The 27,686-nt window shown below is 39.9% G+C and overlaps 1 protein-coding gene across 2 annotated transcripts in view; it reads left to right on the top strand.

Annotated features, from left to right (window-relative positions):
• LOC306837951 (protein kinase C beta type-like) overlaps positions 1 to 18,399 on the top strand; it is an 86,482-nt gene extending 68,083 nt beyond the window's left edge. The window contains exons 16-17 of one of the 2 annotated variants that reach the window (XM_079365844.1): positions 2,499 to 2,639; positions 18,136 to 18,399. In XM_079365844.1, coding sequence (XP_079221970.1) covers positions 2,499 to 2,639; positions 18,136 to 18,288 — 294 coding nt within the window. In that variant the 3' untranslated portion in view covers positions 18,289 to 18,399. Of the gene's footprint in view, positions 1 to 2,498; positions 2,640 to 6,736; positions 10,742 to 18,135 lie in introns of those variants that run through there. The other variant, XM_079365843.1, reaches the window with a different exon arrangement.
• The last annotated feature ends 9,287 nt before the right edge of the window (positions 18,400 to 27,686 follow it).

The raw sequence follows: 27,686 nt of genomic DNA, 5'->3' as shown, positions 1-27,686 counted from the left end.
TGCGCCTCATTCCTTTCTGTATGTCAGAGCAAAACATACATAGAATAATGGAGAAGGCACTTCTAAAAACATTTTTCCACCAGGAGGATTTAGATGCAGCCTGCAGTCCTCTTGAAAGGGCTTGCTAGTGTTTTTGGATTCCACAATTGGATGTGTTTCATGTAAAAACAAAACACTACATATTTATCAGCCTTTGCAACAGCCGATAGAGCTAAAGTGGGCTACCAACCCCATACCTCTATCCCCAGTCAACAAAAACAAAGCCATGATTCATACCCCCTGGCAGAAGAAGGTTGTGGTTTGAAAAATCACAAATTCAATCGTCTTTTTCATCTTTAAAGCAGTAATGATGTTCTGTCGTCATCGTCTTTATACAACATGTAAAGACGATGACGACTGGGACACAGATAGTCTGTGATATCACATTGCATTACTGTGTTGCTGAAAAAAGAGAAAAGTCTGCACACGGCTTCGCTTCCAATGAGAAATAGGATTTTAAACAGGGGCAACATTCTGATCCAGAAGCTCTGCCTCTGGTCGTTAAAAATGATGACATTGCCTTATTGTAAAAACTCCTTATTACTGTTTTGATTGTACAGTGAGACGGCATGTAAACAAGCCCACAACACTCACACGCTCATTGTGTAGATACTAGGTAAACCCAGTTTGCAGGAAGTAGTAAATGCAGCCTGTTGAAACCTAGCCACCACAACAAGCCTGTTCTTTTTTTCACGTGTGCCATTAAATCCTGCATTCAGTGACCTATTTCACAGGTTTGTGGTCCACTGAACTAAGAGAGCCGCGATGATGAAAGTGGCAGCTGTATCTGTGCTGTCTGCCAAAAACGCCCCCAGATTTGTTGCCAGACGCTTGTGAAATAAAGTTGCTAAAGGGGTCCTAAAAGATGCTTAATCTACTGTAGAAGAGCAGCTGTTGTATAAAGTGTGCCCCACTTAAGTCAGGAAAAAAAACGGATGACATCAATGTAGAGAACAAAATAAAGGTTGTGAGAAAAAGTGATTGTTGCTTCTTTGAAAAATATTCCAGTCCAAACGTTTAAAAAAATAAAACTGATTTGGTATGTTAATGTTTAGATGAGTAACTGTGTGTGTGTGTGCGCGTGTGTGTGTGTGTGTGCATGTGTGTGTGTGATGTGTAAGGTTGGTAAGGTTGAATGACCCGTGGAAAATGTTATTTTAGTTGTAATGTAATGAGTTATGACTGCTGCTCCTGAGGGAGGCACACACACACACACGCACACACACACTCGCACTCACACACACACACACACACACACACACACACACACACACACTGACACTTGCGTCACTATGCTTGATGCTGTTCTTAAGGTTTTGTGTGCACAGACATCGTAAACAGTCCTTAATGTAGCCTGAGAAAAAATAACGCTGTGGTTAAAAAAGGGAGAAAAAAAACAACAACAGTTATTCATGTATCTGCAGGCAAAGGTTTGGTGACTTTTCTTTGGTCCCCGGGGGGAAGAAAAAAGATACATGATAGAACTGATGGATGGTGAAAACCAAGGAAAGAGGAAAAAGACATTGAATAAATAATAATCATTGTAACAATGTTTGGTTAGGAACAAAGATGAATGAATCCTGGATAAAACTGAGGAAAGGAGACAGGAAGAAATCAAATAAAAGTTTAAAGATGGCAGAGGGAAGAATAGGAGCATCACAGTTGCACACTGTTGCGTGTAGGTCAGATAGAGTACTGTCTTTCAGTTTACTGCAAGCTTAACTTTCGTAAATGTAACGAATAAACCACACCTTAACGCAATGCAATTATTAAAGAAATCTAAATACCAACTTTCAATTGTATTCTGATTCACAAATCTGGTTCACAAATCTTCAATATGTCAAAATGTCAGAGATCTGAGCCTATCTTTGGGATGGGAGTGATAATAATTAATGTAAATTATTTAAGCCCTCACCATGATGTTTTCCTTAACGTTACATCATTTCTGCCCTCTCAATCATAGACTGTATAATAATGTACAGTCTCACGGTTTGTTTATTTTGAAGCTTTGAGAGAAGGCTCTTGGCTGCTGCCATGTTCGTTTTTTACCGCCTAATGGAGATTGACTCGCTTTTGGAGCCAATAACAAGTGGCCACTTGAGGAGCGCCAATTTTTGGCTCATTTTTATTCCTTTCGCACATTAGCCCTGAAGGTCGAATCTTTGCCGACGCCCAACCAAACTGTAACCACAGTTAGAGTTACAGCGGCGGGTTAACGTACCAACACTACTCATGGTTTGGCTTTAATAATAAAAGACACTGTTCAATGCTCAAGCTAAACCAGGACCACCATGAAATAATCCCTCTGTATGATTGGTATTTGCTGATCCCTTAACTTTTCATTTGCTCATTACCATGTTGGCTTTCATACTATACTTCTTCTTTCTTACACGTTTTACACATAGACTGGTGGAAGAAGGGAGTTGTAGTAATTCTTTTTCTTCTCCCTGTCTGTGCAGCTGATGACAAAACATCCAGCGAAACGACTTGGTTGTGGTCCGGAGGGCGAACGAGACATCAGGGACCACAGCTTCTTCCGCTACATGGACTGGGAGAAACTTGAGAACAAAGAAGTGCAGCCGCCATTCAAACCTCGAGCCGTAAGTCTGAACCCCACTTGACCCCGAAGAGAAATTATAATGGAAGTGGTTTTTGCCAAGGGGTAATTAGGACAGGAGAGACCAGGAGTTTAATCCCTGTTTGTGAGTAAATTCCTGGTAAGACTGTTTCAAACAATATTTTTCTACCTTTTCAGATTCTAACCACGTTGTTTTCCAACAACAACTCTCCCTCTCTCTCTCTCTCTCTCTCTCTCTCTCTCTCTCTCTCTCTCTCTCTCTCTCTCTCTCTCTCGCTCTTCTGTTACTTTGCTCGTCTTTTCACTTTCAATTTTTATGCTTCTGAGTCTTTCCCCTCCTCTTTATGGGTCATTGCAACAGGTAAGTCAGGTAATAATAGTGACCATGATGGCAATAACTGTGAGGTGATGATCTAATACATGGGCCAGAGAAGGAAGGAACTGAATGTGAACTTTGGTGGTGACGACAAAGAGAAAGACACTGAAGCTGAAGGAAACATTGACGACAGCATAAACGTGGCTCTGGAGATTTGAAGCATTTAAAGAGTTTTGAGTCTTGTTGGTTTGATCGTTATCAGTTGTTGAACTGAACAACATATTTGTCACCAGTTTGCTGAAAAGCATGAAATTGTTTGCCTTCGTCAGGTTTAGATTGACTTTGAACACCTACTTTTTGACTCTTAAGACTTTATTAGCACATCTCTGCAATGTCAGCCACAATGACCTGAAACAACTGTGTGTTTGTGTTTCTCCTGTTATGTTTTTCTTTGACAAAATTAGTTTGATCCTAACTCAAGTCAGAATGATTTTATCTCTCACACACTCACACAGCCTTAGGCCAAACTGCTGCTAAGGAGTTTTTCTGAGCTTTTTATGCAGCTGTCTTGGCCCAATGGGGTTTTTTGTTTGTGTGTGTGTGTGTGTGTTTGACTTAACCTACTTTTGGGGACACAGACTTAAGACTGGCTAAGTGGGGACCACTTATCCAGCAGGAGACATCTTGGAAAAACACAAGATTTTGGGTCAGTGGTCAAGGTGGTGATTGGAGTGTGGTGTCGGTGAGAGGGAAACGTTTTCTAATCTTCCTCAGACTTGAAGTAATGGTCAGATTTTGAATTCTATCTGACTGAATCTGTCCTGCATTAAAGAGGTGGGAGTTAAAGTTCAAATCAGCTACAGAATTGGTTATTTACAATAGGTAAAGGGCAGCTGGTAGGGGTGAGATGGAGCAGGTTTGAAGTCTTTGTTATGTCCACAAAAGCGCCCAAAGTAAATCTGTTTTGCGGCGATGTGTATGCACGCTTGTGTTTGTGGGTTTATATAGAAAGAAAAATCTACATTTTTGCCCGTGTGGGTTTGGAGGTCACCTTCAGGACTGCTTTCGTTTTAACACTGAGGTGTTTCTCTGATGTAACTCCTCACATATGTTGTCTGATCTCTTCTTCTCTCCTTCTTTATCGCTCTTTTCTTTCTGTTTGATCTCGTCTTTCTGAAGTCTTTTGTCTTTCGCCTCCCTGCTCTGTCACTTACAATCTCTCTTTTTGTCTTTCTTCTTCTTCTTCCTCCTGAAAACAAAGTGTTCCGATGTTTAGACGAACCAGTGTGTTTACCCTGCATAAAAGTTTAGTGTACAATTTGGCATCTGAAGGTGGCTCTTTGATCTTCTCCGGTGCTTATTCAAGTTGTGTGTGTGCGTTGTTTTGGCAAGGGGCCGTCTGTATCTCTCAAACCGTTTTTCTTCACCGTGCTCTCTAATAATGTTCTCGTTCGGATAATACTGATTATGATTATGATGAAGGTTGTTTGATGCTTTCAAAGTCATTGTGGCTGCGGTGGGCGGTGTCGTCACAGAATACATGCAACATCAAACCAGCATTTTGAACCCCAAAATGTTTACTGACTAGAAATTCCAGTGACAACTAGTGCAGGCAACAACGTTGAATCATTTAGTTGGTTATTCGTGGAGATCCTGGGGTGGCTCTGGCTCAGTTTGTAGAGTTGAACATCTCTCAAGCGGAAGGTCGGGGTTTGATACCCAGCTCCTGCAGCACCATGTCCAATGTGTCCTTGGAGTTGCTTCATCAGCAGCGAATGAATGTGAATGAATGGATAAGTTAATACTGACGCTCACTTCACCAAGCAGCCTCCGCGATCAGTGTGACTTGCGGTGTAAGAAAACTTTGAGTGGTCATAAATGTGATGGGTTAGATTCCCTACATGATTTGAAAAACGGGGTAAAGAGGGCAATTTGACACAAAACGTTGCAAATCGTTTTTTGCGCTGAACCGAAAAGGATCTAAGCCAAGGATCCAGTCTAACCTGGGAGTTTTTGTTTCCGTGTTTTCATCAGTCAAAGAACAGTTATGCCAACACCTTTTACTGTCATGTACATCTGTTGTCTTCACTTATACTCGTTCATCCATCTTTTTCTGTATTGAATCCATTAATCAGTCTTTCACCAACGTCTCTGTTCAGCACGTCAACCCATCGTCCCTTCATAAACACATTTTTATTTGTCCTTTTCTCTGTGTTCAAAGGTTTTTCATGTTTGTTTCTGTTAATTTGCATGTTTTGCAGCTCAGTCTCAAATGAAACCTGTTCTGTAGTGCACTACTGTCAAACTTAAATAAAAAGGTGAATTACACCACTCTTTCTTATGTCCTGTAACAGACGAGGCTCAGAGTTGAACTCCTTCAAGTTTAAATTTAAACCCAGATACTTCCCTGGTATAGAAAAAAGTAAAAGTGTTAATGATAAAAACGATTGTTATAACATCAGCTTACAACTCTTAGATAGGTGTTGTGGCACTCATTTTATTCCCCAATGTGGTAAATCTCCCCCTTTCTCCCCAAACAGGTTAAAACAAAGTAATTAGCAGCAAATACTTTTTGACCCTGGTGTATTTCTCATTTCACATATTTCCCCAAACTCTAAACAGTCTGCTTTAATTTCATTTGGCTTTTCAAAGTAACAAGGATTTAATGAGTTTGTAGTTTTCCTCTGGGTAATGTAGTCAGAGGACACTGAATCCTTGTTGTGTTAATTAAAGCTCAGTGCAATGATGGAGACAGGGAAAAAAGGGAATTGCTCAGCCCAAAGTGCCCATGAGGCATACTGTCAGGAAAATATAGTTTTCAAGTGAATAACTTGTTTTATGTACTTGGATGGACGCTAACCTCATGGGCATATTGGCTTTTTTGGAGGACTCCAGGAGGTAGAATGGGTGGTAAGATTGACCTAAATGAACCACGACTTTTCCTTGTTCTAAAATATAGTTTTAAAGTAATTGCACAATAATGTTAATGTTGTTATATGTTAGTGTCCATTAGATTTTTAGGTTTGCCAAAAGTCTGATGGATCTAGTAGGTGCTTTAATAGCAAAAATAGTTGTAATCTTCTTCAATGACAAAATGTAAAGTAACATGATCTAAAAAATATTTTAAATCTCTAAAAAGATTTGACATTGTTGTCCCAGCTCAGTAGCACACTAGCCTCTTGTCTGTTTGTTTTATCATATCTCAGCAGCAGCAGCATACAATTAACCCACAATTACTCCAGGATAACACCCTAATTATCGCTTTGAGCTTATTCTTGTTTTACTATTTGGATATTCCAATTAAATACAGTATGGTACAACCAAAACACATCTAGATGGAAAAAGAATTTGGCCATGTGCGTAGGGTCATGTTGGGAAGCTTTTTGGATAAAATGTTAATAACCAAAATAGTCTAATGTAGTGCACTGCCACAGGACGTTTGAGACATTAGTAAACTTGCTCTGTTTTAAACTGAAGTTGAATATGTTTCAAATATTTAAAAGAGGAATGTAGACACCTGAGGCGTGCTTGATTTGTTCTCTCCTGAAAGAGGCATTTTTAAGGTCAAAAAGTACCTAATATGCAGACAGTTAAATCAAGCGCACCCCAGGCACTTGCACCTTGTTTTGATATTTGAAACACTGTTCAAGGACTGTCATCACATACCCTTGTTCAACCCACCATTCCCCTTCTTTTGTTTTCTCTTCCTTCTCCTCCATCCATTCCTCTCCATCCCCACTCCTCCCCCCCCGTCCCAATCCAACCCTCCCCTTTACGCCATCCCTCCTCACCCCCCTCAACAGTGTGGACGGGATGCTGAAAACTTTGACCGTTTTTTCACACGCCACCCACCGGTGCTGACCCCTCCCGATGAGGAAGTGATTCAGAACCTGGACCAGGACGAGTTCCAGGGATTCTCCTTTATCAACCCAGAGTTCCCAGGAACTATTGCAGCCACCCCTGCTACCGAGCAGGCTTGATTTCAGCTCATGCATGGACACATGGACATGCACACACACTCGCACACACACATTCTCAAATACACACACACACACACACAAACATATACATAACATAACAGTTGTCCCTGGAACAGACACACTCAAACATGTCCACTTTAAATATCCCTGAAATGATATGTGCTATTACAGGCACCAAGAAGCCATGACTTAGACTGACTCACAGACACGTCGAGTCAGCTTTGAACAAGTTTGTTGTTCACACTGCTGCAGCCTGGATGTTGTCTTGGCCTGAATGCATGTAGCTCTCTATTGCAGCATTGAAAATACAAATTTAAATGAGTCACAAAATAATTAGGTCATATGTGAACAAATCTGGTACTTTTCCAAGTTTGTTGACTTCTTTGTGTTGCTCACAGTTTTGACATCTTTTTTTTTAGCTTAATTCACACAAAAATCCAAGTAATGAAAAGAACTTAATGAGCAAAATTCTTAATTCAAACTTAGAGATAAAATGTAAAATATTTTTGCTTCAATGGTGATAAATGAACTCCTAACCGACGCAAGTATATTTACCTGAATTTACGTTTCAGTTGTTTAGCCCAGACACATACACAACCGCATCATCTGCATACAACATATCTGCAGCATTCAATGTTCTAGATTTTTGGTGGAAATTGTGATTTAACTTTTCTTTAAGTCATTCCTCGGCTATCCCAGCGCATCCTGAGCTCGGCCTGTATTTCTGGTGTGCATTTTATTATTCAGTGTTTTAATAATAATAATAAGAGCGTCTGTGTGTTTATCCTAATCTTAGCTAAAACTGGAATGCTTCACAAACTTGTGCATGAGTTTCTATATCAATGGTAGCCCTGGATTCTGTCTCCCAGCAGCGTTTTACCATCTGATCTCCATTTCACCAGCTACTAGTGAGTGGCTGTTTTCCAATGGTGAAAAAATACATATAAAACTATACAGTGGAAGATCAGACAGATATCAGATTTCTTCTTCTTTCATCAGCAGAGGGGTTGTAATGGTTAAATGCTGTTGGGAAATGTAGTCTTGATCTAAGCTTTGAGTTAGTAAATTGAATAGATAGATGATTCTACTTCTTATACTCTGATTCTCTGTTATCTAGTATTTAAGCAATGAAAGAGCAGTACGTTTCTGTGCATGATACCAATACCTGGGCGTTTGTGTACAGCGTATGTGTGTGCATGTGTATGTTTTATAAGTGTGTGAAGGAGTACTGTTTGTGAAATCGAACAATTTAGTTTGTACATTTGTACGTCCATACCTGCCTTCCCAGCACCTGGCGTTAAACTATTTAAAATCATATCAAACAGTGTTTGTATGATCAGCTTTACTTCCAACAAGCTGCTCCGCCGGTGGCAGAAAAAGGAGGAGGAAGATAAGAAAACAGTGTTTTTTCTGTAGTAAATCAAGAGAACATAAAGACCAGAGACACTATGTGCTTATATGACAGCAAAAGCTAGACAAAACTCTTTAACAGTACTGCAAATTCCACTTTGATGCCCCTGAGAAGCAAAACGTAGATACTAAATGTGTTATCCAGGTTAGAATCTATGGCCTGGAAAGAAAGTTGCACCAATGTCCTGTTTTCCAAAGGCAGGTTAAGTACCTTTGCGTCTCAAAAAGTTCCCTGACTTGGTAAAAAGAACTTAAATTTGACATCAAAAAGGTAGGACAACCAATATATCATGCAGCCCTACTTTCGTGGTCAACTTTTGCCGATGCAGAAGTGTTGCAGAAGATTTGAGTTCACTGTGATCTGTGTTTTTCGAGCTGTCTGCATGTGCAATAAGAATTTCCATCCAAACTACAAACAGCAGCAGTTGTGGGCATGAGTTTGGACTCGTCCTTGTGAAGCAGGAAAACCTTTCGGTGTTCCTTTTATCTTTTGTTTTCCCCACCTAGCAATAATATTGTTGACAGGAAGCTACCTAACTAATCTTCAGAAGACTCGGGTTAGAGCTGTAATTAATTAACATGCAAAGAGTGCGAGGTTATGCGGCTTATGGGTAAGCATATTTATCTCAGGAAAGAGAGAATGTTGGCACTGTATACACTCGGGTGCAGCTGTGTGGAAGCCGCTGAAGTGCTTCCACATATCACATTACTCTTCATCACATAGGAACATCAAGTGAGCTTCTTGCAGAGGGGCACATTATGGTTCACTAGTGTTTATATATGTAGGGGCATTCAATTTGTTTTTGCAGTATGAGCAGGAGGAGAAGAATAATGGTTAATTTCCATCTAGTTAATTGATGTGAATAAAAGTTATCCAGACATGGAATTCAATTTACAAAAGCATGTCAAGGACATTATTAAAGAAGTGTCTGATATCAGACTTTATGGAAGTGGTATGGTAAGTGGGGGATCAGATTTTTCCTTTAAAATTGATTTCTGTAAATATAGGTTCCCAAAACATCGGTTGCAATTCCCTGGCAGAAGTAGGATTGTTTTCATCACTCCAAAACATTTGAAACATGAACAATTGCTGGAAAGTGTCAGATGCAGTTAAAGTTGACTGCTTTCTAGAAACTAGCAATGTTTTCTCTGCATTATCCTGACTCAAGGTAGTCTTACAGCAGTTTGTGACATGTATTTTGGAGGCCCAAATGCCTGATGGCAGCCTCCAGGGCTCTCTACTAGATCCCTTAGTTTTTCACACTGGAGGTTATTCAGGTCCTGTGTGAAAGTTAAAATTGATGTTTTAAATTAGCCAGGGTGTCTTATTATTAGTTAGCCTGAGGTAAAATGATGATTTCCACTGAAATCCATCATTTCCAGGTAACTTAAAAATAAGACAAATGAGACTGTTCATGGTACCTACAGTAACTGAAACCCTAAGCTAAGTTTATCCATCTTTATATACTTTGTTTCCACACGTGTTACTGTCCAACATCAGAACCATACTTCTATTTTAAATAGTATACTGTGACTGGCTGGAATACATGTAACATTTTTGTGCATGTACGGTATGTGAACCTTACACTATGACTCTTTCACAAACTGTTGTGAGGCTGGTTAGCCTGATTATAGAAGTGGTCAAGGGTGTTCGAAAAGCTCGGTATTCAATTTAAGGGCCAAAACCTCTGGACTAACAAACATTCAGATTTAAAAAGCCACAGCTGAGGATTTCCATATTACTTTAGTTGCCTTGGTATTGAACTTTAGTAGGAGGGGGATTGTTATTTAACAGGCTGTTTGTGTATTTGAGACCTGTGATGTGAGGAAATCAATTTCAATTGGATTAATTGATGGGAAATACTGGATAAGGCTGGTCTTGTCTGTTTTCTCTAATGTTAAACAATGAGCTGCTCATGAATTCAGCACAGAAGAGCAGCTTCTATGGTTTTACATTTCGTCCACCGTTATGTCAGCAGAAAAAAACAGTTTATGATTTGACAGCATAAAGCTAGATATGTGTCCATTGTCTATGTCATTCATGCGTCTGTATTTTTTCTGTCAGTGTCTGCTGTATTTTTGGAACAAATACCTATATATACCTATAGAAAAAAATATAACAGTGTCAAATGTTGATATATAATTATACACCATGTTATCAGTATTTCAAAGGGCGAGTGAAAAAGATTTACTCCAGGGTTTGTGTTTCTGTTTCTATGACTCCTTCTAGCTGACGGAGAAGCAAAATGAACTCTGCATGAAAAATGCTTTTACCTTTTCTATTAATTAAGAATTCAAATTCAACTAACATATTTGGATAATTCATGTTTTCTGTGTCGGCAGTGCTCCAAAAGTGTGATCCAAGCTACCGTGTGTGAAAATAAGAAATAACGTTTAAAAAAAAAAAAAGAGGAAAAACTGCTTTTCACAATGCTTTCCATGTGCCAAATATTTTTTTTTTGTTTTCCAGGAAATACAGGCATACCTAAAATAAAAGATTTAAAAGATGTATTAGAGGGTGTTTATTCTCTTTATGTCATCTTCTTTGTGTATAATTTGAAGGGCTCATGCAAAGGGTAGAGATTAGTGAGTGATGGAGGGTGACAGGTGGAGGAGTAAATGGGAGAGAGAAGGGAAAATGGATATAAAGGAAGAGAAGGGAAATGATTCAACAATGACGGGAGGCGAGAAGACGCGGTAGTAAGAAGGGACAGTGGGAAGGAGGAAACGTAGGGCGGCTCTGTGAAGCGAGGCAGGCGGCTACGACAGGCTGTGCATATTTCATGGCTGCCACTTATCATAAGAGCCTTTCTCTGATGGGGGAGAGTAGGTCTGATGACTTCAAGGAAATAACATGCAGAACACGGCCTACATACACACAGCCCTGCTGAGCCACTCATCTGCTTCATGCTGCCTCTAAAGCTGCTCCCAATCCACTTTAGTCAAGCTGCTGCTCTTACTAGCTGCACATTTACTTTTAATAGGGGTTACTGTATCTTGCACCATTTACTATCTCTACTATAAAGCCATGTTTACAAGTTTGGACAGAAAATAGATATGTTGTTCTAAACCATTTCTGTGCAGAGTATTACTGAAATGGCAGTGCAGAGGATTCTTGTTATACTGGTGCAAAACAAACAATTTAAGTACAATTACTGTTTGCAGTATAGTTGTGTCACAGTTGGTTAGAAGCTTTCAAAAATATATGTAGCACCTAATAAAGTAGTACCGTAAATTCCGTACTATTGAGCGCACCTAGATATAAGCCGCACCGGCTAAAAATAAGTAAATAAATGTATTTGTACATATATAAGCCGCACTTGATTATAAGCCGCAGGTGTCCACGCTATAACAAGAGCTATTTACACAGACGTAGGCTACCGGTAACATCCGCAAATACTGTAGCGTCCGTACGGACGTTAAAGGACGACGAGAGCGTTCAAATAATAACTTAATAACCCGATCACTGTCGGCCGTGACCACGCCGTTTACAGCAGAGAACAAACATAACTTGCAGAAACAATCCAACTCTCTCCCCCAGCGTTCTCTCATACAGCCACTCAACACGTTCTCGCTGGTGCATTCACTGACTCTCCACATAATCGGAATTATGAACACATTATCAACTACTGACTTTACAACATGAACCGTTACAATACGAAGCCTAGCCGACGGTGTCTGTAACACGGCTGATGAAAAAGATGACCGTAATATATTTCACAAGAAAAAGTCCATCCATTCACTGCCTCAGAATGACTTCCTTACTCACTTCCTCAGTCTCTGTTGTCGCTGTCAGTGTCATCTTTACGTGCAGCAGCTCTGTTAGCTTCTTTGACAGCCAGGTCGATCGCCTTTAACTTGAAAGCTACATCATATCTATTTCTCCGTGTGTTTTCCATGATGAGGGTGCGTGCATGAAGCGCAAAATGACTGATATTAAGATCCGACGTGACGAAGTCAAATGTTTTTGCGGCAGAAGCTCATTGTCCCCCATAAAAAATCCATGCATTAGCCGCACCGGAGTAGAAGCCGCAGTGCTCGAAGTGTGAGAAAAAAGTAGCGGCTTATAGTCCGGAATTTACGGTACTGTCATCGGGATACTTGTCATTTAGGCAATTATGCCAATGCCATTTCCCTTCATTTGTTTTTTAGACCTGGCCTTGGAATGGAGAATTTACACTCACAAGATTCAAGACTTTTGGCTCCTATGTGAGATGTATCGAGCACCTTTGGCTAAGATGTAGCATAGAACAACATATGAGGGCCGTACCATAACCATACTGTATGTACTTTGCTATGTCTCTCCCAGGACAACTCTGAAACTGAAGACTTTCAACTTTTGGGCCACGTGGTACGAACTGGCACACACACACACACACAGATATGCAGTGTATGTATATAGTCACATACATGTCAGTAATGGGCTGCACCTGGGTGTGGGAAACGGGGAAAGCCACAATTCAGTCAAGCCATTTTTACAATCTTAGAAGAATTCCTCCACAATTTCCTGGTTTGGTACCAAGTCTATCTATCTTTCTATCGATGGTCAATGATGCAGTAAAGGCGGGAAATCATCAGTGTTAATGGATAACGGACCATTTCATTTTCCCTCTGCCTTTCTCAAACTAACTGGCTCACATTTGGGTAAGTTAAACTGTTAAAAATGCATAATCGTTGATGTTTAGATCATCTCTAACTCCAATAAATTAATGAATTAATGGTGATTTAATTAACGGTTCCATTATCGCTTTAGCAGAGAAAATCAAGCTATGAAATGATACTTAATCTACAAAAGTTTGCTAAGCAGAATATGGAGTTGAACAAAAGGTACATGGGCGTGTTTTTCAAAGCTTAACCTACAGTATGCTACAGGAGCACCCTTTGGTGGGTGGACACAGGGTTGTGGCTGACAAATTAAATCTCTTCAAATGGCTCAAGATTGCGTGTCAGCTGAATCAATTAAAGTATATGTAAAAGGTTGCAGCTATGTTTTACATCGAAAAAGGAAGTTCTCCAGTTTCTTTTTTATCATAATCTGAAGAGTTTTTAGCAGAGGGCAACCTTCACACATCACTTTGTTGACTTTTCTGACATTTTTGTGTTGCTCAATTTTATGCAAATTTATCATTACAGTACTATGGCTACCAGTACCAGAACATAAGCTGTATAAAGTTTGTATTGGAGAGGATGTAATAGCCATGTACACAGTAAGCCGCAGCAGTGCTGGAGTGCAAGTGATAATTAATTCCAAATGTTGCGGCCCCCAAATTAAAGCCAGTGGCTCCAGCACAAAGCTGCCTGTGCTTATCAGCCCAAAACAGGTCAGCGTTCGATACCGCCTTTCATTCACCCTTCTCTCCTCTTCACCTCCCTTTTCCTCTGTGCCTTCCACTCTCCCCACATCCTCAGCTGACATGGGCTCGTCTCCCGCTAATCCTCTCGTTACTGAAAAGAGATGGGGTGAAAGAGAGAGAAAGAGGTGGAGGGGAGTGACGCAGAGGAAGAGAGAGAATGAGAGAAGGGGGTGTGAAGAGGCAAAGACTAAATTAAAGACTTACATTCATGTTTCTCTATTAGAACCACTGCCTCTAGAACATGACGAATAGAAAAACAATCGGGTATTTTTACCTTCATGCTACTCTAAGCTTTCTATCTATACATCTATACCAAGGGCCACTGATGTTTATCTCACTGCCTATCCTTTGCTGCATGTCTTCTCCCCTTTCTCTCTCCATATCCCTGTCTCTCTGCCTTACAGCATTGATTGCTATTGAAGCGTGTTGAGAAGGAACACGTTATGAGCTGGCCTACATGGCTGGCAGCTGTGTGTGTGTGAGTGTGTGTGTGTGTGTGTATGCTAAAAGAGGGTTTATATGTGTGTTTTGGGGGGTTTTCTAAACCTGTGTGCATGAGACTTGGATTTACGTAGTTTTGGAAATGTAAAAACACGTATACTGCTCTTTGTGCTTGAGTTATATTTTGAGGTCAAATGCTGAACGCTATTTCAATTGACAGTACCGTAATTAAATGTAGCTGCACTGATATAAACAGGATCGTTTTCTGCACAAGTGGGTTGATAGATGTTATTAACATCCACTGAAAGATGTCACAAATGTGTTAAAGCACCACCCCACCTCGTTTTACCATTTTCATTTGAAACAGATAATATGGCTAATTGTCCAATAGGCTAATACTCATAATAATGGATAATAATCATTTGTTAGCATGTTAACCAGAATGCTTTAATAGCATAAGGTCATTTACACACAAATATATTTGGGGAAGGGTTTTACAGTGTCATGGTGGAATATCAGAGTCATGGTCTGAGCCACTGCCAATCACCCTGGTACTGAATTTCCTGTTGACAGACTGGTTCCCATCAGTTCCAGTCCTGTCATGTTTACTGGAAGGCAGCTTAGTGCAGTTGAGTTATCTGCTTGCCAAGCTCTGGTTTTCATACCATGGCCTCTGCCAGCCAGAATGTAAACCCCTCTGTCTCAAACAACGGGGGCTTGAAAGTCTTGACTTCCTCATGATCCAAAACTAATACGCTAGTTTACAGCCTGCTAACTGAGCTAACTAGCTAAAGGCAACAAGTTAAACGTTAAAGCAGCATCGTACTAGAAGACTGAAATTATTTTATCAATTGAATATGCTTTCACAAAGATATTTTAGACAAACATGCTTTATGGACTTGGTCTAGATACAGCAAAGTCAGGTCATGACAGTTGATGACAGGAAGATAGAGATGACCCAAATTTGGAGGATGATTTAAAACTTGCAATTTCAACTATAGTCTTAAATCATGAGTACTAATTATATAGTGTGTTTGAGCAGATCTGTTGTATTTTCATTTGTTTGGTTATTATCACATTCTACGCGCATGGAAACAGCTTGATATTTGGCTGCACTGCAGGAGGTCGTTTTCACTGTAGACTGACGGAGTCAAATAAAATTGAATGAATGTGATACCAGTCGTCTCTTGAGATGAGGCCCTCTCGTGGATCTCATGCCCAGGAAACTTGAGGTGGATCTGGGCCAGCGATGACAAGTGTGTCGCTGCAGATGAAGGAAGATCCTAACAGGGTGGTGAAGGTAGGAGGCAATGTTGATTTTCGGTTCCTGTGACCTTGAATTCTCTCCTGTCCGTCTCTGTCTCTCTCATTGTTGTGACCAACCCTGCCTTTGTCTGCCTCACTGTGGTCATATACTGGAAACCAGCTTGACTTTGTTGTGGAATTTTTCCCATTACCAAAGAGTGAAAATAAAGAGTGAGAAGATCTATTCAGAAAAGAACCCCAAGATCGCTCTGGTCTCAATGAACATTTATTCGAAGGCAAGATAAGCGTTCGAGGACCCCTCTCTCACACGGTGAGGAGAGAAAGAGGCCCCGAGAAAAGGCAAACATGAAAACTTATACATTTCCATCACATTACACAGATCACTCCCCCATCACGCCACATAGGGCCACTGCCCACCTGGCAGGGCACAATCTATCCCCTAGTGTGAGAAAAGAGACTACATGACTATTTACCATCTCCCAAGGCTGAGAAGGAGATGGAGTCCAGTGAGAAAGAGCCTTGGTGACTCTTCCCACATGTACAGAGTGTGAGAAACAGAATAAAGGGAACGAAATGATGGGAAACAAAACACCCAATATGCTGTGCATGTAGTATTCTAAGACATTTCAGATACATTTTATATGACAGATTCTATGAGACCTTCGTAGTACAAATGGAGTAACATTTTCCATAACAACTTGAACTGTGTTGAAGCGTTGAAAATTCTCCTCTCCGTCAGTCCTGTCTTTATCTTTCTCTCGCTCTTCTTGTCTTTACGGTTTTAGGTGCACTGACTCAAGACTGGATTTTTATGCATCTAAATTTGTGGATTCTCTAAGATCACCATTTGTATACTGTACATCATTTTCTAGATTCTCGATCGAAAATTCTACCTCACCACTTCTCGCGAGCCGTCCACTTTGCTGTCGTTTACATCCTGGTAGTAAAGCATTATGGCCATATGGTGCAGCGGTTAGTAGCGGGTGCTCGCATTACAGATTAAACACAACATGTGCGTTGCATTGTGAGCATGAAATCCTAAAAGTTTGATTAATTGGTTTTATCAACTAATTCTGGTGCCGGCTAGCGAGTGTAACAATGTTTAATTCTTTAGTTTGATAATCACACACATCGTTACCATAACTTACTGTTTATCTTGGCTGTAGTGGTCTAGAATTAAACCACATAGACAGGGACAAATGTTTAGCAGTGCACATGCTACAAGTTAAAAGGCAGACCTTATAATTACATTGAAATGCGAATTTACTATATAATTCTTAGCATTTTTTTTTTTCGTGTACTGCACCTGTTTTTGATGCACCTTGCAGGAAGTAGACTGGAATGTATTGTCTCTTGGCAGAATTACTTAAGTTCAAATGGACCACATCGGTGAGGATTGACACTAAAGTAACCGTTCTTCTAACTAACACAACCTCAATTGAAAACTTGTTTTGCTCACTCAGAAAAATCACATAAAAACCTACAGACATTCTCAACACATTCTATTTCTTTGGAAAACATGCTTCAGGCACTATGTGGCATACGGTTACATGACCACCACCCTTTTTTTTTTATCCACACACAGACCCTTACAGAACCATGACATCGTATAGCATGATTATACCCAAATAAGGATAAAATCCCAAACCATGTGTTACAGAATGAACCGGCATTTCATCTTTTACTGCATCTAACTCGCCCCTCCCCCCTTTCACAAACATACACTCCTCCATCTTTAACATCCTGCTCTCGTTCTCCTCTTGCCTCCGTCCATACACCCACCGAGCCAAGCAGTGCATTAACAATGCCCTGCCCCAGAGAAAACCTCCACACACACACAGTTTCCCTTACCTCCTACACAAAGTCACAGTCGCTGTTGCTCGTACTCAACAGTCTCTCTTTTTTTTCTCCATGTAGTTTAGCATATGTTTATAATCCTTCTGATTTTGTCACTCATCTTCAACTCTTCCCTTTTTTCCTCGTTCCTTGGAACAACATCCAAAAAAAACATTTGACAAATCAAATCCATTTATCTTCTATCTTTTAACTTGTTTTCATCACGATTAATGCAACATCTTCCCATTAGAAAATCTTTATAACAACAAGTTTGGGACGTGGCTACAAATAACGGATGACGAGGAAGATGCTGCAACGCTGTTACCTGTTATACAGCAGTGAAAAAAAGACAGAAAGAAGAAGCCAGTTCCCAATATTTTTAGTGTTAAAACCCAAGAAAATCCTTTTTTTCTAGTCGGTTCTTATAAGCAACAGAATGAACTGAGTGAAGAAGCACAACTGGGCTTCTGTACCAACATCTTTTCTTGTCAGGTCAGGTGTAGTATGTCTTCTACAGTCTTGTACCTGTCAAAGCAGACAATGAGAGGCTCATGGTTGAGCTGTGAAAATATCCTGGTCCTACAGAGGTAATGTTTAAAAAGGCATTGGCTGGTGGAGAGAGGCAAGAATGAAAGGGAAGAACATGTTCTTAAATCAAATATGCACAGCTTTTGGAAAAATGTTTACATAGAATGTGTTATATATAAAGCCACAATAACAACAGGGTACGCCGTGGGTTGTCGCAGGATAGCACTCGTTAGTGATTAGTCTCCCGGTTTTGCTTCTATGCAGATGATATCATACTTGTAGGTGTATGACAATGATGCTTTGTCTTTTCTTTCTGATCCATCCCATTCTTTTCCAAAACGTGTTGCCCCTCCTTCTTCTTCATAATCTCATAAACACCCCCTGCAGAAGAACCGTCGCGACACCTGCAACTTCGACAAGGAGTTCACCAAAATGCCGACAGACTTGACGCCAACAGACAAGCTCTTCATCATGAATTTGGACCAGGACGAATTCCTCGGATTTTCCTACACTAATCCTGAATATGTGGCTCCCAATTAACCCACGCTCTCACACTAGCTGCTGGACTGTTAGAAGAAAAAAAGGTTTCAAAGAAGATAGAAAGGAAACCACAATCACATTTTAATTATTTATGTTTGTTCAGTTCATGAGTCACTTTGGGATTAGTCTAACAACTTTAGCACAAAAAAAGGTATCACATCCAATTTTTAGAATAGACTGGATACCAAAGATTTTGAAGATAAGTTAAAAAGTTATTGTTCTAATTATGCAGGATGGAAGCATGGAAGGCAGGTAGGACTGATGGGAGAATATCGATTTAAAATGGGAAGGCCAAACACCATAAAGCCAGTCTTGTGTGCCAAAAAGACGTTTTTTTTCTTCAGGACATTATGTAAACACTTTTCTGTTATATTTAAGACAACCAATCATAAGTCGTCGCATAATGATGCACATGGTACTTCTGTGACTGTCAGAACCCCCTTTAACTTTTGACTTGCCTTCTGGACTTGAAATAACCCTGTGTAGCTGCATGTTCAAGTCAGTGGATTCAAGCTCTTTATTTGCAGCAGTGATTCTAATCTAGTCTGCAAAAATTCACAGGGGCCACATCAACCAATCATCACCAATATGGTATTAATAATTCAACACCGACTAAAACATTTTAAACAGCTGGGGTTCCAGCTTTATGACTTCTGAACCCAAACCAAACCAAACAAGAACTTTACATGCCTGCTTCTTAACGAGCAAATATTTTTAGATACTGATGGGACCAAATTGAAAACTTTTTTTTTTTTTTTTTTTTTTTTGCTAGAAAGTCAGAATGTAAGTAGTTTATACAGTTTGATCCCTTTATTTACATGACGTTGCTACACTTGAAAAAAGAAATAAATTCTACTATATGAATCTGTAGGATCACCAGTGAATTCTGTGCTGCATAGTGCAGTGAGCCATCAAAGAGCTCTGTGTTTCAGGCAGCCTGTGTAAACATGAGTTGTTCCTCAACAGCAATTCACACAATGCAACCACCGATGAATATGCTCCTCTCTTCGTTCACCTCCCTGTGTCCTCCCTTATTTATTTTTTTGATTGGCTCTAATGCATACTTCTGACAAGGACTCACTGGGAGCTTCATATGACGTGGCGTCACAGGGTTTTGAAGTATAGCAACCACTAGAAAACACTCACACAGATGCACATACAGTGAATAAGGAGCTGCTTTGACAACCCCCAAGTGAGCAATTTCCCAAACAGCAATAATGAAAAACAGCAATGCTGCATTTTTCAATAACTTACTTTCAGTTCCTCCCCCAAACCCTTTTTGTCACTATGGGCTTGTAAGTGTCTGTGCAAGTTCTGAAAAACCGTCCCTTTTTCATCGTACATATTTCAACATATATACAGCATGTGTGTACGCGTTTGTGCAGTTCGTTAGGTTACATTGGATGAAGCCAATTATCTCAAATTCAGCTCAAATTCAACAAATCTGCCTTCAAGCTTCAAACCACATTACATGGGCTATAATGCCAACAAGATTCGCATACTGTACTTACGCAAACACACACACACACACGCAGCACACTGAGCCATACAGTCCAATCCATGACTGAGGGTTGGAATTATGAAGTGAAGCGTAACAAGGCAGACAATGACTGTGAAATGTTTGCTCCTGGAGGCACAAGAGACATATACTGTAGGTCCATTACACAGGCCTAGATAGACTTCCTCCTTCTATAACCAACACAAGCACTACCTACATGTATACAGCACATATAGCATATATTGTACATATTTATACTGTGTTACAAACACAAACACGGCATTCCTCCAAACACATCCACATATTGGAATTGTTTTTTGAATCTGACTTAATAGTCTGTTTCCATCATTTAGATGTTGTATACTAGTATAAAGTACAATTGTGTGTGTTTTTTACAGCTGTATATGCTCAGGTTAAGGTTGTAAATATTACGTTATAGTAAAATAAAAACCTGCGAACTATTAGCATCTGCTGTGGTGGAAAGAAGACCCTACAGCGTTTAAAAGCACTCGACAGCTTGACAGAATGAACCACTGAGTATGTGTAACATTACTTGGATGTATTTTAAACAAAATACAATTTATTGCAGGTCTTTCTTTATAAATATTATAGGAAATCTCTGGCAGCCTCTCTCTTCCTGCACTTAGATGTCAGAGTAATTCATAGATGTAAATGTAAAAGACATGGACTTACTCTCAGTGACATCACCCCTTTTATGAAGAAGCATTTTGAAGCCCGACGATGGCAGTTGCCATTTTGGAAATGCCTTCTTAACCTAACTTTAACTCTAACTCTCTAGAAACAGACATAAGGTGGAGTTGAGATGGGACTGAAGCTTCCTGGAAAACAAAGTATAATTTGCCCGCCTGTCAGTCCTGTAAATTACGGCCCAATAAAGCAACTATATATACAGTACATACCTCTTCACCTCAATAAATTCACAACAGAAGATGTATTCAACTTTAATTCCCTGAATGGTTTCCACCCACACGATAATAATATTCAGACTTTTTGAACCAGGCTGTAATTTTTTATTTACAAACATCCATGTTTGATACAGTCAAAGGAATTCCCTTGACCTTTGAGCCAGCCTCAAGTGGACGCTTAAGTAACAGCTTTCTTTCTTTCTCTCTTCTTTACTTCCGCACTGACTTTGCATATCCTGCAGGGTTGACATTTTTCAACACCAGAGGTTGTTGCTTGGAGCTAATATGAAATCAGGGGGGTTTAAATCATTACCCAGTTGTTGTTTTTTTGTTTTGTTTTTGTTATTTTGGTGTTTAAAATCCTACATAAAGTCTATTAGGAGTTTTACTATGCATGCATGTGATAATTTCTCTTTCTCTGTCATATCTCAGTGATATAGATTTGTCTTATATTAAGTGTTGATTTATGGACTAGTGTTTAATTATCACTTAATTACACATACATTTATAATGACATTAGATTTATGTCGGTCAGTGTAGATAAAAGTATGTCTTATGTCAATATTGACTATTTATGAAAATATGATAAAATTGCCATGTTTTTGCTTGATTTGTACAAATACAAATGTTTTTCAATTTGTTAGTCTTCCATTCCCCTCTGAGTTTTTGAGTTTTAACATCTGTGGTGAAGTGTTAGATTATGTTTTGCAATAGAAGTATCAAAAGGGCCAAACACATCAAAGAACTTTAATATAATTTTAGCACAAATTCAGTTTTCTATGTTCTGCAGGTTTCAAGCATATTGGCCAAAAGTGCACAAACTCTTGAGTAGTGTCATTATCCTTCCTTCACTCTTTTCTTTCTATCCGACCTTTTCTTTGATCGCCCCTTTTTCATTCGTCATTTTATTTTCTTCTCTGACCTTTTCCTCTCCTCCTTCCTTTCATTCAGCCTCCTCATTGTCTTTTCCTCACCTCATTTTCCTTCCTCTTGACCTTTACCCCTCTCAATAAGCACAGCCCATCCTCCTTACCATTTTCGGCTTTTGTTCTCTCCACTCAAAGGTCCATTTTCCCTTTTGCTTGTTTTTATTCTGTCGCTGCCTGTTGTGCATCACTCTCCCTGATGTGTCCCTTAAAGCTTTCCTTAACATTTAGCTCTTCTTCTTTTGCAATGTGTAGCCTTGCCAAGGCTAATTCACATTAAACTTGACATTTGATGAACTTTTAGTGCTTAAAGTGATTTTAGATGGCTTAATGTGCTAAACAAGTAAAATATCAATACACTGAAGATTGTTTCAAGTTTTTACATGCAAAACATACTGCAAAAGAAGAGTAAGAATATGTCTTGTGAGATAGTTTACTGATAAGAAACTGTGTATTGTGATGTTTTTGATTGTAGAATAATAAATCATGCTGAAATATTGTATAGTTGCCTTGATTGAGATTCTTGTCCTTTTATTCAGCTTAGATACAATTAATTCTTAAACATTCTGTATCCTCTTCTGGCACATCAAAACAAGCAAACACAAACAGTGTGTACAGGCTGGAAGTGGCACTGCAGATTCTGCAACATTTTACAATATAGTGGAAGTCAAGTATATTCTCTGTAAATGTCTTTCTGAGTTATAACTTCTACATTGAGTGAGAAGTGTGAGTCCCGCTGTGTTGTTGTCGGAGTCGTGTTTACGTTGAGTTTACACGAACACGATGGCCTTGTGTCTAAAGCTGTTTACTAGAGAAAAGAAGAATAATAGGCCAACTCAATGCCTATTTAGAAGACATTTAAGTGTGTTTAGATAACAGTCATTCTGTGTCAATCTATGTGCAATATGAAGCTATGCGTTAACCAAAGTGTGCTAATATTAGCCTGCTAGAAAAACGATTAGGACAGCACTCTGAAATTGTATTTTATTGGCACACGTTCTTCTTGTTTGAATATTTTTTGCGATTCAGCACCCAGTTGTTTTACATTGAAAAGAAGTTGAGAGTGTTTTCTAATTCAGCACTTCAACATTAGCCTGTTCACACAGCAATGCAGGCCACAGGCCATCATCTCAAGCAAAGGGCAGGTTTGTGAGTCCGCTGGGCTTAATAGTGCTTTATGATGGTGCGTTCAAATTCATATTCTATCTGATCCAGATTTATTTATAGAACACAATTTTAAAAAAACAGAATGCTTGAAAAGAAAATACCAAAAAAAAGGAAAAATAACAATAGCCAGAGAAAAAATACAACAAACAGCTCTTACACCAGTTCTAAGAACACCAAAGCATACAGATTTTAAAAGAAGGTCGCCTTGATTTAGCTAGCTAGCAAATTAAGCTAGCATTTACTTGATAAGCTGTATCACCTCCTCTTTTCTGGGTGGGTGGATTCTGTGGGTTTTACTACTAAACATAATCAGTGTGACATACTTCTTTGTCTTAAAAGTTATGCTAGATGTGGGGACAAAGACAGCCAGCCAAACATGCTACAATAGAATCTTACATTTTAGCATTTAAACACATTTGTAATCCATCACTTGTGTCTGCTTATGGGTTAAAAAAAAAAAAAAGACATGTTCTCCATGTACAATGTTTCAAAATGCAGAGAAATCCAAAGTGTCAATAGTTGTGTTATGTAATGGCTGCCATGTTTATGTGGTTCTGCTCTGATGCTTGAGTTAACTTGCAAGCAAAGACGATAGCCATTGTTTCTGATGAAGAGAAAGGGATGAAGGGAAGCTGGGAGCTGTACTGAATGACAGAAGGGCACTGCAGCACACTGGGAAAAGAGATGAAAAGGGGAAAGTGACAAAAGCAAAAAGAATCTCCTATTTATTTTATTCAGTGGATCTTAAAAACGCTAAAGAGGGGAGCATGACAGAGGAGCTTATTGGATTTATTTCTCACTATCTCTCCCTTTCTGTTTCTCTCTCTCTCTCTCTCTCTTTCCCATGCAGGCCTATACACATTTTCATTAGGCAAACATATTAGACACACTTTCACACCATTAGAGACAGGCCCTAACAATTAAGATACACTTCTCTCTCTCACACTGTTTCACCTTCAATATAATGCTCTCTCTCTTTCTTAATCAATCCAACTGTCAGTCCTCTGCCCAATCAAACACACACACAACCGCACACATTTTCTTTTTGCAAGGACATGAAAAATGCTTTAGTCAGGGCTCTCCATGATGTCCATCGGCTGGGTTTTTTTTAAGACCACCAAGAGGTTCACAGACAGTCGGATGACATTAAATGCACCTGAGAAGCCTTGATGGTCCTGTCATGTTGGGCAACAGATGAAGCTATCCAATCAGAGAAATGAAGCAACAACCTCCATCTACAGATAACGCTGTCCACAAGCTAAATTGCTAAAGTGCTAAAGTGAAGAGTATGCTGCTGTTGGCATGCTTGTTAAGCCAGATTTATGATATACGATGAAGGTGGCCACACCAAGAAAAGTTGAAAATATCATGTATTTACATGCGCAATGCCAGATCTTGCAGCTGCACCAGACATGTACCTCTTTAGCTGCTTATAAAAGAGTTTTACTTTTAGTGAGAAACCTACCTGTTCACATATGCACCTCCTAATGTAAGACATGACGTAAAAAAAACAACACGGATGTAGCATACAAAACAACAGAGGCCCCTAGACGATGATATTATAAGAATATCTGCCCTTATTTCAACGCTATGTTTAGTATAACAGAAGCACAACATCAACAAAAGAGCGAAGAGGGACGTACTGGCGAGCAGAAACGTAAAATGATGTGCACTAAGATAGTAGCGGTCGCATGTATACACTATGCACCATGCAGCAGTCTATAAATGTCCCATTGGTATGAGGTGATTCCTCAGGATTATATCCTGCTGTGTTCTCACATCATCTTAATCAGACTTGCTGCGGAAAAAATACGAGAGGGCTGGCAGGAGTAACTCTGTGTGAAGTCTTGAGTGAAAAATGTGTCCGTTTGCATTCACACATACGGTTCCTCTACGGTTCCTCAACATCTACGGTTTTATGGATATATCTCAATCATTGCATCAGTAAATGTAATTATGGAAGACTGTAATGTTGACACTGAGTTGGTTATTGCACAGATAACATACTTAAACACAGGAATGTAAAAACTGTACGATAAGACATAAACACTTGATGCCAATCCCGTGTAAATTCCCCAGTCTATAGATTCCAGACAAACCACTGCTGCTGCAAAAGTATTCCAACACAAATCAGAAAATGTCACACTTTTAATAAACTTACAGAATATATAGCATAGAGAAAACAGTTGAAATGTATTTGTGGATGTTGAAGTCATAAATCACCATTTTGACATTTCATTATCATGCCAGATTCATGCCTCATCACCATATGTTCTCTCTCCGCCCGGGAGACATTCCCATCTGGTAAATCACACAAAAACAAACAAATATAAACACAGATCCACACAAAGGCAAGGACATATATACACATACATATTGTAACACTCAAGCGTGTATTTAAAAGCACCTGTCTTTGTAGGTCTCTCTGACTGTTAATGTACCAAGCTCTCTCACTCTGCGGTATATTTGTGTCAATCATTATGCACTCCCTCCTCCTCGTCTCTCCCTCCAAACACTTTATCTTTCACTCTCTAATTTCTGTGGCTTTTCATTTCCTCTCCCTTCTTCCTCTTTTCTTGCCTGCCCCCCTCCTCTACTTATTCTCCCTCCTCCTCTTCCTCCTCCTCCTCCTCTTTCCCCCAGTCTCTGAGAACTGGCCAGAGGCATGAGAAGGTTCCAGCTCACTAAGCAGAAGCCCTGCAGTCCTCCTCCTCCTCCTCCTCCTCCTACTCTCTTCAAGAACCAGCCTGTCCCTCTCTTCTCATCTTCTTGTTTTACAGCCAACATCCAAGGAAGGAAAGGAAGCGAGAAGTGTGGAAAGAGAGCGAAATAAAGACAAAGGTCAAAAACAAGACACTTCAACTATAAACTTCATTTCCCAGGTTCCTCCGTAGGATTCATAATAGTCATAATCCAAGAAGACTCTGAAAAGAAGTTTTGTGGGTTTCTATGTCGAGACATTTTTTATCTAGTTTTAGTTGGACTTACACAGCTTAATTGACAAAATTGACTTTTTTAGTTTTTTCCTACAAATAATAGGTACACAATTTTATTTCAGTGGTATCAGAGGGATAGTCAGTATTGAACAATATAAAAATTCAGTTATTGGGAAAGTATATTGTAAAGAAAAAGAGGACATCTGAACATTCCTACTTCCTACATTCCTACTTGAAAGGCAAAATCCTAAACAAAATGTTCTTTGATTCCTTAACTTACACCCATCAACCACATCGACCTCCCTGCAATTTTGAAGAATATGTTAGAACTATTTTAAGGTACTTTCTAGGAGACAGGGTTACCCTGCCTTTCTCTTTCCTCTTCCTCCCTCCTCCCTGCTGTTATCCCATTCACCTTCCCCTTCTTCTTCTAACAGTCTTTGATTTTTTTCCCCTTCATCAACACCTTCCTCCCCTATGTCTTACCCACTCCTCATCCTTCCCTTCCTTATCTCTCCTTCCTTACCCCTCTCTCACCTCTTACTCCCTCTCATTTTTCGTCCCTCATCTCCTTCTGTGCTGTCACTCGCCCTCCCTCCCGTCTCCAGCCTCCGTTTCTGCCTCCTGTCTCTCAGCCGAGGTGAAACGCTGTACTTCTCTTCCTGAAGTCATTTCTATGTTAATGAGTCTCCTTGTGAGATAACGCAGGCAGGCAAAGGCCTCGGACACACACACACACACACACACACACACACACACTAGCAGAGCAAGTGAGAAGGATGATAGGACCTGTCAGGGATTTCTCTGTTGATCTGTTCATGCAATTATTTAATTATAAACTGTAATCCTTCGTTCTCTCTTCTCACTCTCTCTCTCCACTTTTCTACCTTTCTGATTATTTTTAATCACCTTAATTCCTCTGTTTATTTTACAGTCAGAGTGACAAACTCCAATTCCAAACAACCCTGTTGCTCTGTCAGTCCATCACACATGCCATCTTTAAGTCACTTACTGCCTGACAGTCAGCCTGTAAATCAGTCAGTCAGGTAGTTAGTGCTACTGCATTGATACGCATAACCACTCTGCTTATACTATTGTGTTTTGTTCCACAAAATAACATTACACCACTGGTGAAATTTGAAACAGTCTCTATGTTGTTGTATATGTGTCAGTTGTCGGTGTGTGGCCTTTTATTCGTTCTCATTTATAAATATTTTGTGTTTGTTTTCTCATTAAAGGTAGACAACAGGTAAAGACACTACCAGTAAATAAAAACGTACAAATAACAGAGGAAACGTTCATTTATCCATCCCTGCAGTCCCCTCATCCAATCATTTGTATTGGTATCCGGTGAGGAAGACAGCTTCATTCATTGCTGTTTAAACAGGCAACACAATGAGCTCTAAAACAGTCAGATCTGCTCAGCCGCCTGCGGCACACACACGCACACACACACTCGTCCATGCACGTCCTTGTACACATCAATGTAAAGTGAACGCAGACATAAACAGCCACACGCTTTCAGTACGCGCAAATCGTTGTGCACACATACGCACTCCTGCGTGTTAAGTGAACTGTGAAGCTCAGACCGCCTTGTGTGGAAGCCTCGCTGGAGTGGAATCATTAAAAACGGTCCGTGGCTCTTTAAGTGGCGTCTCTGCTTCTCTCCCGGGCGCGATTCTTCATGCATCGCTTGCCAATCTCTCTTTCTCTCTCTCTCTCTTCTAATCAGCGCGGTGCAGGGTGCTGCTGCGCGGCAAACACAGTGGAGAATACAACAACTCTCTGCTACAACTCAGCACCATGGACAGCGCCAACGCGCGTCCCGTCTTAAATTCAGCACCACGGACAGCTCTGCAGGAGAGGGAGACGCTCCCAAAGCGGCAAGCGGCACCGCGCGGTGGTTAGGAAACACATCTGATCATCATTTCTGTTTCACTAGTCC

This window comes from Symphodus melops (genome assembly GCF_947650265.1).
Source record: "Symphodus melops genome assembly, chromosome: 17".
NCBI lineage: Eukaryota > Metazoa > Chordata > Actinopteri > Labriformes > Labridae > Symphodus > Symphodus melops.
The sequence above is the reverse complement of the archived record's forward strand: the minus strand, read 5'-3'. Positions and strand labels throughout refer to the sequence as shown.